The following is a 13,070-nucleotide window of genomic DNA, read 5'->3' on the forward strand; positions in this document are numbered from 1 at the left end:
CAGGGATGTGTTCGACAAGGAAGTCGAAGGATTGTAGGAACAGGGCCCACCTTACGAGCTTGCTCTTGCGTCCCTGAAGTGTCCGTAACCATGTGAGACATTGGTTATCTGTGCGTAGCACAAATGGCTTCCCCTCCAGGTGGGGTCGGTACTTCTTAAGTGCCCATACCACAGCTAGGCACTCCTGCTCATTGCTGTGGTAGTTCCTTTCTGCCTGTCCAAACTTGGCACTAGCATAATCAATTATGCACCTGTCTTCCTTTTGGTCCAATTGGTATAGCACTGCCCCCACACCGTCGGTGCTTGCATCTGTCTGGACATACAGAACACTCTCGGGATTTACTCGGGACAGTGTGTGACATCTGGAGAAGGCTATTTTCAGATTGTCCAGTGCTTCCTGAGCAGCTGGGGTCCATTGGTAGCGCTGTCGAGGTGACAACAGGTCTGTCAGTGGGGTTGCGAGCGTGGCGAAGTCTGCGATATAGTTCCGTAGCCAGTTGGCGAGGCCCAGGAACCGTTGCAGCTGTTTGCGTGTTCTGGGGGGTTCTGCCCCTGCAATCTTTGCTAGGTGTGCCGGGTGGGGTCGGTTGCCCTCAGCATCCACCATGTGTCCTAAGAATTCAACCTCTCTTAGTCCTATGTGGCACTTCTGGGTGGCGCAGGTCAAGTGGTGCATTTCTAGCCGTTCCAGGACCAGCGACAGGTGGCGTGCATGGTGCTCCCAGGATTCGGAGTACACTATCACATCGTCGAGGTAGGCCACCACGAACTGGCCGATGTATCCCTCTAGTACGCGGACCATCATAGTTTGGAATGTGGCTGGTGCGCACTTGAGGCCGAATGGCATGGCACAGAACTGGAAGCGTCTGCCATCGGATACAGTAAATGCTGTCTTTTCTCTGTGGCTTGGGGTGATTGGCACCTGCCAGTAGCCAGAGTGTAAGTCCAGAGTTGTAAATACCCGTGCATTGCCTAGACTTGCCAAGGCTTCTTCTACGCTTATCTGTGGTGGAGGGGAACTGATCGTAACCCTGTTCAGCGGGCGAAAATCCACACAGAACCGCATGGTTCCATCCTTCTTGGCCGCTAAGACAATGCGTGAATTATAAGCACTGTTTGATGGCTCAATGACCCCATCTCGCAACATTTCTTGCACCTGCTCTCGTATCAGCCGTTGCTCCCGGAACCCATATCCTCTGGGGGCTTCATATATGGGTTTGTCATGTGCAGTAGGAATCTTGTGCTCGGTCACTGTGGTGCGCTTTAGGGGATTTGCAGTGGCAAAGATGCTTCGTCTTTCCCACAGAAGTCGCCTAAAATCGTCCTGATATTCGGAGGGTACCTGATTGTCCAGGTCTTCCAACCCTGTGGGCTCCTCCTGGGGTGGTGGTATGCTTCCTAGTGCGTATACTGCCAGGCGCTCACGTTTACCTAAATTTACCAGGCCTGATGCTGGCGAAATCAAGGCATCCTGCTCTACCAACCAGGGCTGTCCAAGTACCAAATCTTCTCTGAGCCCTTCCACGACGACTGCTGGAGTTTGGGTCACCATCTCCCGTATACCCACTGTGATGATGGCGTCTCCAATAGCTGTCCCTGTTCCAGTGTTCGTAGCAAGGCGCAGGGCACAGTGTCTGGGTGTGACTTCTGCGGGTGGTACACAGTGCTGGGCGACGAACACATGGCTCGCCCCTGTGTCTATGAGTGCGGCAGTCTGTCTCCCGTTCAGGGTGATGGGGATCCGCATCAGTCGATTTTCGAGCGTGGTGAGCTGCCCCAGTTGTTCAATGTTGTTCTCTGTGGCTTGCAGCAGGGGAGTGGCTGGCGCGGGGGGTAAGTCTGTAGGTCCTACACCCCCTACTGCCCGTTTCCCGCTGGTTGTTGTCGCTGTTGGTGTCTCTGTCAGTCCTGATGCCAGTGATACGTGCCCTGTGGGCATCCAAGACGGCACTGTGGTGGTCGGCCTTCATCGCGCCGATTGCCTGCATTCCGCCATTCTGGAGATTTGTTCTGGCCTGTCCCACCAGGTGGGCCCTCGATCGCCCGTGTTGCTGTCCGCCATGGACGTTCCTGCAGTATGGCCCTGCTTGTCCCTGCAGGTGCTCCAACCTGATGTCTGGGTCCTCGTTCGGGGATAGTTGTCCAGGTCCGACGTCCCAGGAGGTGTCGTAGGTTGCCTTCTGTAGCTGTTGCCTGTCATATGTAGTCCTCTACTGTCCCATCGCAGTATGGCCTGAGGAATGGTTGCAATTCCTCTCGTATTAATGCTGTAACTTCTGGTAAAGCTTGCTCGGGGTCTTCTCCCGGGGCTATGCGCCGGTACAGCCGCAGCTTGTTTGCCACGAACTGCTCTACTGACTCTGAGTCCTTTTGGGACTCGCTGTAGAAGCGAGCCTTACAGCTCATGACTGCCATGCAGTCGTCAAAACGCCGTGTTAAGCGGGTAGCGAACTCCTGCCACTGCATGTCATAGCGTCCCCACAGGTTCCACCACTCATGAGCTTGCCCGCGTAATTGTTCACTCGTGCGTTGGGTCCATTCTTCAATCTGCACCCCGCATTGTGTCATCCGTTCCTGACACCACTGCACAAACTCGCATGGGTCCTCATGCGCTAGCCCACTGAACTCTGGAAGCACTATGCGTCCTGTTGCGGTAGCTGTCCGCCCTATATGCACGTTTGGTTGCACTGCTGGGCTTGCAAGTACCTCCCAGTCTATGAGGTTTGCCCCTGCCTTCTGTGTTGGTGCCTGTGTGGGCCTTGGTGTTGCTATTGTATCCCAAACCAAGGTACCCATTGCTAACTCTGCTCTTACTGGTTTGCACTCAGATGTGTTGTGCCACTGTTCCTCTCCTGTCATTAGGTCCAAGTCCCTTGGTGGTTGACCTGTTTCGCCTGTGGTTGTCAGTTTGTGTGGTAGCATTGTGTCACGAATTTCTACAAGTTCTGTCCTGCACACATTCTTCTACACTTGTTTAGTGAATATACACACTTCGGGTCGCCGAATCCTGCTGACTGTTCATGAACTCTGGTAGCCTCGATGATGGAGTGCCCCACGTTGGGCGCAAAATGTCGCAGCCTCGTCTCTGGTGAAGCTGTGGAGATGGGGTGGACGTCGCTCGGTCGTTCAGTTGTGTTGTTTGCCCGGCGCCAGCTCTTGGGTAGAGCAGCCTCACACTCTGAGGCGGGAGTGGACCGTTCGGCCCAGTGCAGCTGACCGAGGACGTGCTGACAAGGAGTAGCTAGCAGGAAGATTGGGTGTAGAAGAGAGAATGCCCGCGGTCTCACGAAGAGTCGCTAGCGGAAAGGATGGAAGTTGAGGAGAGGGATGCCCGCGGTCTCACTAAGAGTCGCTAGCAGAGGATTGTCCGCGGTCTCACGAAGAGTCGCTAGCGGATGGGTGGGCAGAGAGAGGAAGAATGAGAGAGAGAGAGAAGGAAGCCCGCGGGCTCACTAAGAGTCGCTAGCAGAGGATTGCCCGTGGTCTCACAAGGAGTCGCTAGCGGTTAGGTGCGAGAGAATTAAAGAGAGAGAAGGAAAGCCCACGGTCTCAGGAAGAGTCGCTAGCTGAGGAAAGGAAGTTGAGGAATTCAAGCCAATGATACCACTTTTGACTGAGGTAATATTTATTCTCCCAGATTGGCTGGGAGAGAGGAAAGCTCACAATGATAACTATTCTCCCAGATTTGGCTGGGAGATGAGAGCTGTCTAGGCTTGTTAGCCCGCACAATTTATACACGTTTCGTCTACAATCATTTGTGTTAAAGTTTTACATATTTCTATCTCTTTTGATCTTTTGCATTTTACAATATTATTTAAACATCTACAAAACATACTTACAATATACCCTTAATAATCTACATAAATATTTACAATAATAACATATATAAAATAACTATAATACATTGTCTCTTTATATTAACAACTGCCATCTGGTGACGAGTGGTGGCACTACCAGGGCCGTGGCTGGAGTGTTGCGCCGCGGACAGGACTGTGACCCGGGTTTTTTGTTTAATAAAGAGGAGGTACGACGTCAACTGCATTCTTTAAACCGGTAATTGTTTTTATAAAACTGCATCATGTACGTTAGTCTTTATTCAGAGTCTGATTCTACAAGATTGGTTTGAAGGTTAATTGTTGCATTGGTTTTGTGTTCTGCAAGCCTCTTTGAAGAATGTGTCTAATTTAATATTCGACTTAGCTTCTTGAAAACTAGTTTTGTGTTTATATGTATTTTTGTGTGTGAAACACATAGACTTGTTTGCATTTATCAAACAGATATTGCAACAGATACAGTAGCTACTACCTTTATTATTGTTTTAGGTATAAAAATAATTAAAATTATAAAAAACCTAGAATTGTTGGAATTCATTATTTAAAAACCCAGAAACCCAAACACCATTGGAAAAACCCAGATCTGGTTGGAAAAACCCATGAGTGGCAGCCCTGCTTGTAACAATATCGCTTTGTGCCTCTCCTTCAAGGTTTTGACGCCTTCCCCTGCGCTTCCTCCCCTACATTCTTTCCCTTCTTTATCCCTTATTCGTCGTTCCTGCTCCCTCCCCTTCCACAAGCTCCGCCCAAGTGACCGTCATCTGCGATCGGGTACTGCGCTCATTGGCCGTGGTGTTGTTCCAGGTGAATTCTGAACTGATACTAAAGTCTCTGATACTTTTCAAGTGTACTCGTTTGCCGTTCCTGATACAGGCGCGTATCAGTGATAAAGTATCAGGTTGATACTTTTCGACCCACCTCTACGTGGTGGTCATCGACAATAAATATTTTATTCTGTGTTGAAATCTAATTTCTGAACTCGATTTTTTGCAAGGTAAGTGGAGTTCAATATTAAATAACACAGTAGTTATATTTTACCGTTAAATACTTATTAAAAATAAGTATTTTAACATTTTTGTTTGTGTTAATAGTTGGTGGCGATATTATCCGTATTCAAATTTGCAAGCAACAACTCTTAAATTATTATGTTTCAGATGCTACAGACTAGGAAAAGGAGAATTGAAAAAGCAAAATGGTTAGAGGAAAGTTTGAAACAAGCTATTGATGCTGTGATGAAGGGTAAGTCTGTGAAAAGTACTGCAAACAAATATAACATTTCCAGGTCAATATTAAGAGACCGACTGAAAACAAACTCAATAGAAAAACCAACCCTGGGAATAAAGATGCTATTTACAGTGGAACAAGAAAAAGTAATTGCTGGTCATGTTTTATTGCTCTCAAGGTTGTTTTTCGGTACTGAACTTCAACATTTGGCGTTTGATGTAGCAGAGGCAAATAGCATGCAACACACCTTCAATAAGGAAACTAAATTAGCTGGCCCAGATTGGGTTTATGGTTTCTTGAACCGAAACCCGTCAATCAGTCTGCGAAAAACGGAACCTACTAGTATAAAAGGAATTTCAGCGTTCAACAAGGTTGAATTAGAGCTTTTCTTCAAAAATATGGAAACAATACAAAAATAATAATTTCCTAGCATCCAATTTATAATATGGATGAGACTGGTATATCCATGGTGCATAAACCAGGAAAGATTCTGAGACCTAAAGGCCAGAAGCAAGTGGGAGCAACGACAAGCTGAAAGAAAGGAACGAGTGTGACAGTAGTTTGCACTGTGAGTTCTACTGTACAGGTTCACCTTCTAAAAATTGGGGCAAGAGCCAAACTTTCAATATATGTGGCACTGCACGCGAGAAAACAGCAAAGCAGTACTCGCGCATGCACTTATCTAAAACTTTTTGAGTTACTCTCAAAACATGTTAATGTAAAAAATTATGATAGTGATCATTAGAGCTCTTATGATAAAACAAGAAAACCTAAATTATATTAAGTCATTATTAAATATAAAAAGGTCTCGGCGAGTGTGTGTGTGTGTGTGTTCACGTGCAGCAGGGCTGTTGTGATTGTGCTGTTTGATTTTGTCTGGCTTTTATTTTTTTTTTGTGTGCTGTGGCAGCGCAGTGAGTCGTAGTGCTGCAAAATCCCACGAAAAGAGCCGCATGCGGCTCGCAAGCCGCGGTCTGCTGACCCCTGGTCTAGTGGGGATCCCCACATAACTTAGAAAGTCACAACTCAGAACAGTCATAACTTAGAATACTTTAATAAAACCACATAACAGACCTGTGCTACGTTAGAACGATCATAACTTAGAAACGTGCGACTTAGAACTGTCATAACTTAGAAACACGCAACGCCGAATCACACAATGCCGAAACACACAATTTAGACAATCATAACTTATAAAGTCATAAATTAACTGCCACAACTTAGACTTACATAACTTAACCCGTCATAACTTCTAAACATGTAACTTAGAAACGCACAACTTATGAAGACACAACTTAGAACCGTCATACATAGAATTACGTAACTTATAAACACACAACGTAGAACACTTATAACTTAGAAACACACATAGCAGGGATACACAACTTAGAAACAACGTAACTTAGAACCGTCACAACTAGGAGAGTGGTGAGTCGTGTGTCTGTAAGTGATGCGCACCTGGGTCCGGCCGGAGAACACGTAGACGCGGCCCTCGTCGCGCTGCAGCGAGCGTCGCGGCGCCCCCACCAGCAGGTCGTCCAGGCCGTCGCCGTCCACGTCCGCCGCGCACAGCGCCGCGCCGAAGTACTCGCCCAGCTGCCGCCCGGCCGCCTCGGCGCGCACCGCCAGGGGCCCGGCCTCGCGCGCCGCCAGCCCGAACACGAACACCTGCCGGGCCGTGTTCGCCACGCGAGCGGCGTGTCAGTACTCGCCCAGCTGCTGCCCGGCCTCGCGCGCCGCCAGCCCGAACACGAACACCTGCCGGGCCGTGTTCGCCACGCGAGCGGCGTGTCAGTACTCGCCCAGCTGCTGCCCGGCCTCGCGCGCCGCCAGCCCGAACACGAACACCTGCCGGGCCGTGTTCGCCACGCGGGAATGTGTCGTTTTGCCTAAAGGCGTTTTTCCTAATTTTAGGCAAAACACCGTTTAGCAAAACGCCATTAGGCAAAACGCCGTTAGGAAAATCGCAGTTAGGCAAAACGCCGTTAGGAAAATCGCAGTTAGGCAAAACGCCGTTGGCCAAATAGGAGTTAGGCAAAACGCCGTTAGGCAAAACGCCGTTAGGCATAACGCCGTTAGGGAAAACGCCGTTAGGCTAATCGCCATTAGGCAATTCGCCGTTAAGCAAAACGCTTTTTCCTCTTTTAGGCAAAACGCCATTAGGCAATTCGGCGTTAGGTAAAACGCCTTTAGGCATATCGCGGTTTTAGTTCACGTCATTAAACGTGGAACAATAATTGCTGATACATTAAAAAATTACGATTGTCAACTAGTTCACCTTCAGAAAAAAAAATCACAATATTCGAGTGACCTCGGACCCACTGTAAGTGCTGTTACTGGAACTTCTAGAAAACTCTCAATGCTTGAAACTGAAGCATGCCAGGCTGCTACTCCACCTCGCGAAACGCTGTCATTCAGAACATTAAGAGACACCAGAAATCAAAAGAACTCAACCCAGTACGAGAAAAGGTCTAAGAATATCTACGCAACAGTGCCACTAAAACTTTCATTTCCTTGTTATGTAAAAGCCTATTCCATCAACATCAATCGCTGCAAGTCCACAGGAAATAACAACCTAGTTACTAGTGCAGTGACCAGCAATTATTGTGAAGATTGTGGGGGACACGACAACATTGAGGATAGAGGGAAAAATGTAAGCTGGGTTCAATGCACAAAATGCAGTTGTTGGTTCCACGAAAAATGTTGTGCAGGGGTTGGTATCCAAAACTGGTATTTGTGATATCCACGCTGACTATGACTGTGATTCAAGACTACCTCGTCGTATCTGTAAACATATCTATGTCAATTTGAATAACTGACGAATAATTTGTTAGGATTTTATTTTATTAAATGTAATATTAAAACGTATTTTGTAATATGGCGTTATTGTAGTCAATAGGAATGCAATAACACCTCTATGCTGTTAATAATATTTTTTTTAATAAAAAAAAAGGAACTATTATTAACTAAAATATTTCAACATCTCAAACATTTTGTATTATTATATGTGTGTACATACCCATTAAAATTACTTCAAAATAAACTTAATTTTCAAAGTAAAATATAATTTTGAAAATAATGGTATTATTGCATACCCTAACCCTATGTGTTGGCAGTAAAATTTGCCAAATAATTGTTAATATTCAATAAAAGCTTAAATTTTCGGCCATCTAAGCGCGGTATAAATGTTAAAGGAAAATGTATATAAATTTTGCCACCTACCTCTAGCTGGAGTCTGAACATTCAAAAGAGAATTAATAGCTAGAGCCACAATTATTTAGCAATTTTTTTTGTAGCAAAGTAGACTTGAAGCACATATACCTACATCTGCTCCTCGTTGATTATTGGGCTAGTGTTCTCGACACACCCTTGTCGGCCCCGATTCAGTTATAAATAGAGACCTGCAAAATTCGCGGATTCATTAGGTGATAGGCTAGAATTCAAACACATACCTATACCTCGTAGATAATTTTGCTATTGGCTTACTGTTCATCTGGACGAATCTCAACCAGTTATAAACCCTCAACCAAAAAAGGATCGAATCACAGACAAACCAGCTGAGACGACTTACAAGTCGGCAGCCAATGAACTTGCGTTATTTGCCAGAGTGTACAGGGGTATGTTCAGTCTATCCTGAAGTCCATTGAAACCGCGAATTTTGCAGGTCTCTACTTATAAATCGATGAACGCCGGCTGCACGCACGAAAAAGCATGACTCATTGTCACGTTCCGCCTGAGCCGAGCGTGCAAAAACCTGCCAACCACCGTGCGAGAAAATCTTCTATTATATCAAACAGGTTAAGGCTGGATTTTTAAAAGCAGCAATTTTAAAAAAAAATTGTTTTATTTGCCCAATTTCGTCATTTCAAATTAACAATTTATTGAAATTGATTTGATTTCAGTTTATTTCTATAAATAATTTTTAGGGGCATGCAGATTTCGCGAAAAGATTTCGAGACTAGATGAAAGTTAAAACACTGTAGCACCGTCTGTGTTTCGTGATTGGGAGAGTTTCTCCCAGGTACATATCGATTGTAACAACACCAATCACAGCGATTCAATGCGGAATCAAAAGCGTCCTGAGTGGCTCGGTCAAACAAGGCGACGACTTCTCTCACAGAAGGCCGCCAATCACAAGGAAGAAACCACAGGTGCGGGTATACCTTGTTGCAGTCTAATAAGTGTTCAGATCTTTTCGCGAAAAATGCCTGTCCCTACTAATTGTTCGTGATTATATGTAAACAAATTATTTAAATTAAATTTGCAAAAACCATAAATAATATTAAAGTGTGCAATTTTTCACCAGTGTTTTCTTATGACGTTATCACGTAAAATTATCGCCCGTAAACCGACTTTACAGACAACCCCCTTTTTTTTGTATGAAGGGTTAGGCTGACCTTGCCACGTAGTTGACCGGCCCGCGGAGCGCTGCTCACGTACAGGGTTTCGGATCGCGAGAAGAACTTTCCCGACGTGACAGCATAGCCTGAAAAACACAACAACAACAACAAAAATGAAGTAGAATAACACTCACGTCACCAGTAGGGGGCTGCGGACATTTATGTGGCTTCGATGACCTGCTGGCTGGAATTCATGACACGTGCATACTTGAGCTGCTGAAATTAATTAATTTACTGCTACTTTTACGAAAAGACACACGTCATTATCATTAGTAGTATATATTAGGCAATCCGAGTCCTGGAGTCAGAGTGAGGTGCTGGTGCCAAGGGTCCGCCATGTTGGATTGTAACGTCACGACCACCATATTGGATGACCTTGACCTTTAACACGGTGGCCATATTTGATTCTAGAACGATTTGCCCCTCTTTGGGTTCAAAATGAGAACTCCGGACTTGATGAAGTAAGTACCTTTTAAAATAACGTTCATTAATATTGTTTTAAAATCAACAGATAACTCCGAATTGTTTGTGTGGTAGTTACGGATTTTTGAAATGGTGGCCATGACGTCATCCAAGATGGCGGAATGTTATAGAATCCAAAATGGTGAAAACTTCTAGAATCCAAAATGTCGGCCAGGGTCAGGGTGAAATTCAAGTTCATCCTAACTGGTAGTCGTAATGTCAAAATCCAAGATGGCGTACCCTCGGGCCTCAAAATACCATAATATATACTACTGTCATTATTTACTAAATTGTAGACTACATAATTTTAGATTATTTGTAGTGAAAGTATCTGAGGTCTGAAGAGACCAGCCAATTTCGCGTTATTTTCTGGTACTAGGTTAGAGTCTACAAATGTGTGCATAAACAAGTCAGTCGTAAGTTTTCATTGGCTGCTGTCACATGTAACTTTTTATCTCCTGTTCAGACATGATTCAATAATATAATTTTAAGGTGCTTGTCATGGCTTTCTAGTCCCTAAAGGTGTGTCAAAACCTTTGATCCAATGGCAAATGTTATTCAGCATACAAACATTTGAAACACAGTCTGTCTCCAAATAATAAAACAAATTATACAGTTATTAAAATATACGGTGTCCATAAAAGAATGTCTCAGTTTAAATAGTAGGCTATATTATAACAGTTGAATTTAGACTATTTAAAACAAATTATGCATCAAATTTTTCTTACAAATGTTCAATGTGTACACCTTTAATTATACGGTCCAACCTAAAGTCTAATTCTTCCCACACTTTGGTTAACACGACCGGAGTAATGGAAGAAATAGTCTCTTCAATTGTCTCTCAGATCTGGAAAATCATTAGGTAGCGGCGGAACGTATACACGATCTTTTATAAAGCTCCAAAGGAAAAAATCGAATGGCGTTATGTCAGGTGAACGTGGAGGCCAGCGAAAAAAGAGCTCTGTCGTCTCGACCATTACGACCAATCCGACGGTCAGAGACTTCGACGATCTGCCACTCTCGTACAAAAAGATTCCAATGGGGAGGGGCTCCATCCTGTTGCAAAATAAATTTTGCAGGTTCACCCTCTACAAATTGGGGTAAGAGCCATTCTTTCAACATAGGTGGCGCTGCAAGCGAGAAAACAACAAAGCAGTACTCGCGTATGCGCTTATCTAAAACTGTTTGAGCTACTCTTTAATTGTGATCTTGAACCAACAAACTACAAAACTTACAGTTGTTACTTTTAAAATTTATAACTGGGATATTCTTTTCTTGACATACTGTATTGGTAGGTGCAGGCATTTTTCGCGAATAAATCTGGCCTCTCGTTAGACTGCAAAATGGCTTAGTAAAGATCGCAGGCTTTGCATGAATCAAAAAGGCTTGCCCGTGCTAGCAGTTGTTTCCTTGCAATTGGCGGCCTTCTGCAAGCGAAGCCATTGCCTTATTTTGCCTGGTCAGTGAAGATGTATTGGTAGAGACCTGCAAAATTCGCGGTTTTGATGGCCTTCAGGATAGACTGCACATACCCCTGTACACTCGGGCAAATAACGCAAGTTCATTGGTTGCCAACTTGTAGGTCGTCTCAGCTGGTTTGTTTGTGATTCGATCCTTCTTTGGTTGAGGGTTTATAACTGGTTGATATTCGTCCAGATGAACAGTAAGCCAATAGCAAAATTATCTTAGAGCCTATCACCGAATGAATCCGCGAATTTTGCAGGTCTCTACGTATTGGTATTGGTAGGGGCATGCCGCATGCATATTTATTTCGCATAAAGATTCAGAGACAAGCTGAAAGTTAAAACACTGTAGCATCGTCTGTGTTTCAGGTTGGGCAAGTTTCTTTCAGGTACATGTCGATTGTTACAACACCAATCACATTAAGTCAGTGCGGAAGCAAACGCGTCCCGAGTGGCTCGGTAAAACAAGGCAACGACTTCTCTCGCAGACGGGCGCCAATCACAAGGAAGAAACCGCTGGTGCGGGTATACCTTGTTGCAATCTAGTAGACGATCAGTTGTTTTTTTTTTTTTCGCGAAAAATGCCTGCCCCTACGTATTGGCTTCCTCACTGAATGGCTGTAACTAGTGTGTCGACAGTTGGCATGCAACTGAAACTCCACCAATAACGGAACAGAGATCGTGCTGCCAATTTTTAAACACACAGCTGGTCTGGAAATCTTTTCGCGAAACATACGTGGCCCTAGTAATAGGTTTTCACTTACCAAAGTAGTGGTGTGGACCTTGCTTTGACGGCGTGTTGATTGGATTGGGGATGCGGAAATTTTCTAGGTCATTTGTAATATTGCGATAAACAATAATTGTACCTGAAACAAGATAACAAGATAAATTAAATATTTCACACACAAGTCCGCAACGCAAGAAAAGTAACTGTCTGTTATATCATATCATAATGAGAATATTAAAGAGGTTAGAGAAAAATAAAGTTTTTTTACACTTTATGACTAACCTAGAACCAGTTTTAAATTTGTCCTTATAGTTGCAGTGCCCATCACAGTAAAAACAAAACCTATTTTGTTCTAACTGTAGCTCTCATAACTAGGGACACCCGTATTTCGCGAATACATTTCGTGTCATGGTATTTCACAAAATACTGTAGCTTTTCTCCTGTGGTTATTGGCTGAGGTCGGTGAGAGGTGTCGTCCCGCTCTTGACGGGGCCAATGAGAATGTGGTCACCGTACTGCTGCACCCTCACAATTTGCTATGCCCATGTCTCTTGGAAAATGCTACAGTGTTTTGTGAAATACCTTGACATGAAATGAAATCGCGAAATACAGGTGTTCCTACTCATAACTTAGGTCTGGAAAAATTCGCGGTTTCGATGACCTTCAGGATAAACTACACAGTTCTCTATGCACTCGTGCAAATAATGCCAGTTCATTGGCTGGTGACTGGTGAATCGTCAAAACAGGTTCGGCTGCGATTCGATACTTCTTTGGCCCGGAGCGTCCAGATGAACAGTGAGCCAATAGGAAAAGCAGGATGAAGGTAAATTAATTGGAATTTTAGCCTATTGCGAAATGAATCCAAGAATTTTTTCTGTATCTATTCATAGAGACCCGTGAATTTCGCGGATTCAATGACATCCAGGATGGACTCCAATATCCTCTACACACTCGGGCAAAT

General features: G+C 44.6%; 1 protein-coding gene across 1 annotated transcript in view; it reads right to left on the bottom strand.

Moving 5' to 3' along the window:
- The window catches only part of LOC134528841 (integrin alpha-9-like), a 138,577-nt gene that overhangs the window by 82,274 nt on the left and 43,233 nt on the right, over positions 1–13,070 (bottom strand). The window contains exons 7-9 of the mRNA XM_063362508.1: positions 12,147–12,248; positions 9,455–9,543; positions 6,516–6,725 (exon numbers count right to left, since the gene is read on the bottom strand). Of these exons, the coding sequence (XP_063218578.1) occupies positions 6,516–6,725; positions 9,455–9,543; positions 12,147–12,248 (401 nt within the window). The remainder of the gene's footprint in view (positions 1–6,515; positions 6,726–9,454; positions 9,544–12,146; positions 12,249–13,070) is intronic.

This window comes from Bacillus rossius, chromosome 2 (assembly GCF_032445375.1).
Source record: "Bacillus rossius redtenbacheri isolate Brsri chromosome 2, Brsri_v3, whole genome shotgun sequence".
Taxonomy (NCBI): domain Eukaryota; kingdom Metazoa; phylum Arthropoda; class Insecta; order Phasmatodea; family Bacillidae; genus Bacillus; species Bacillus rossius.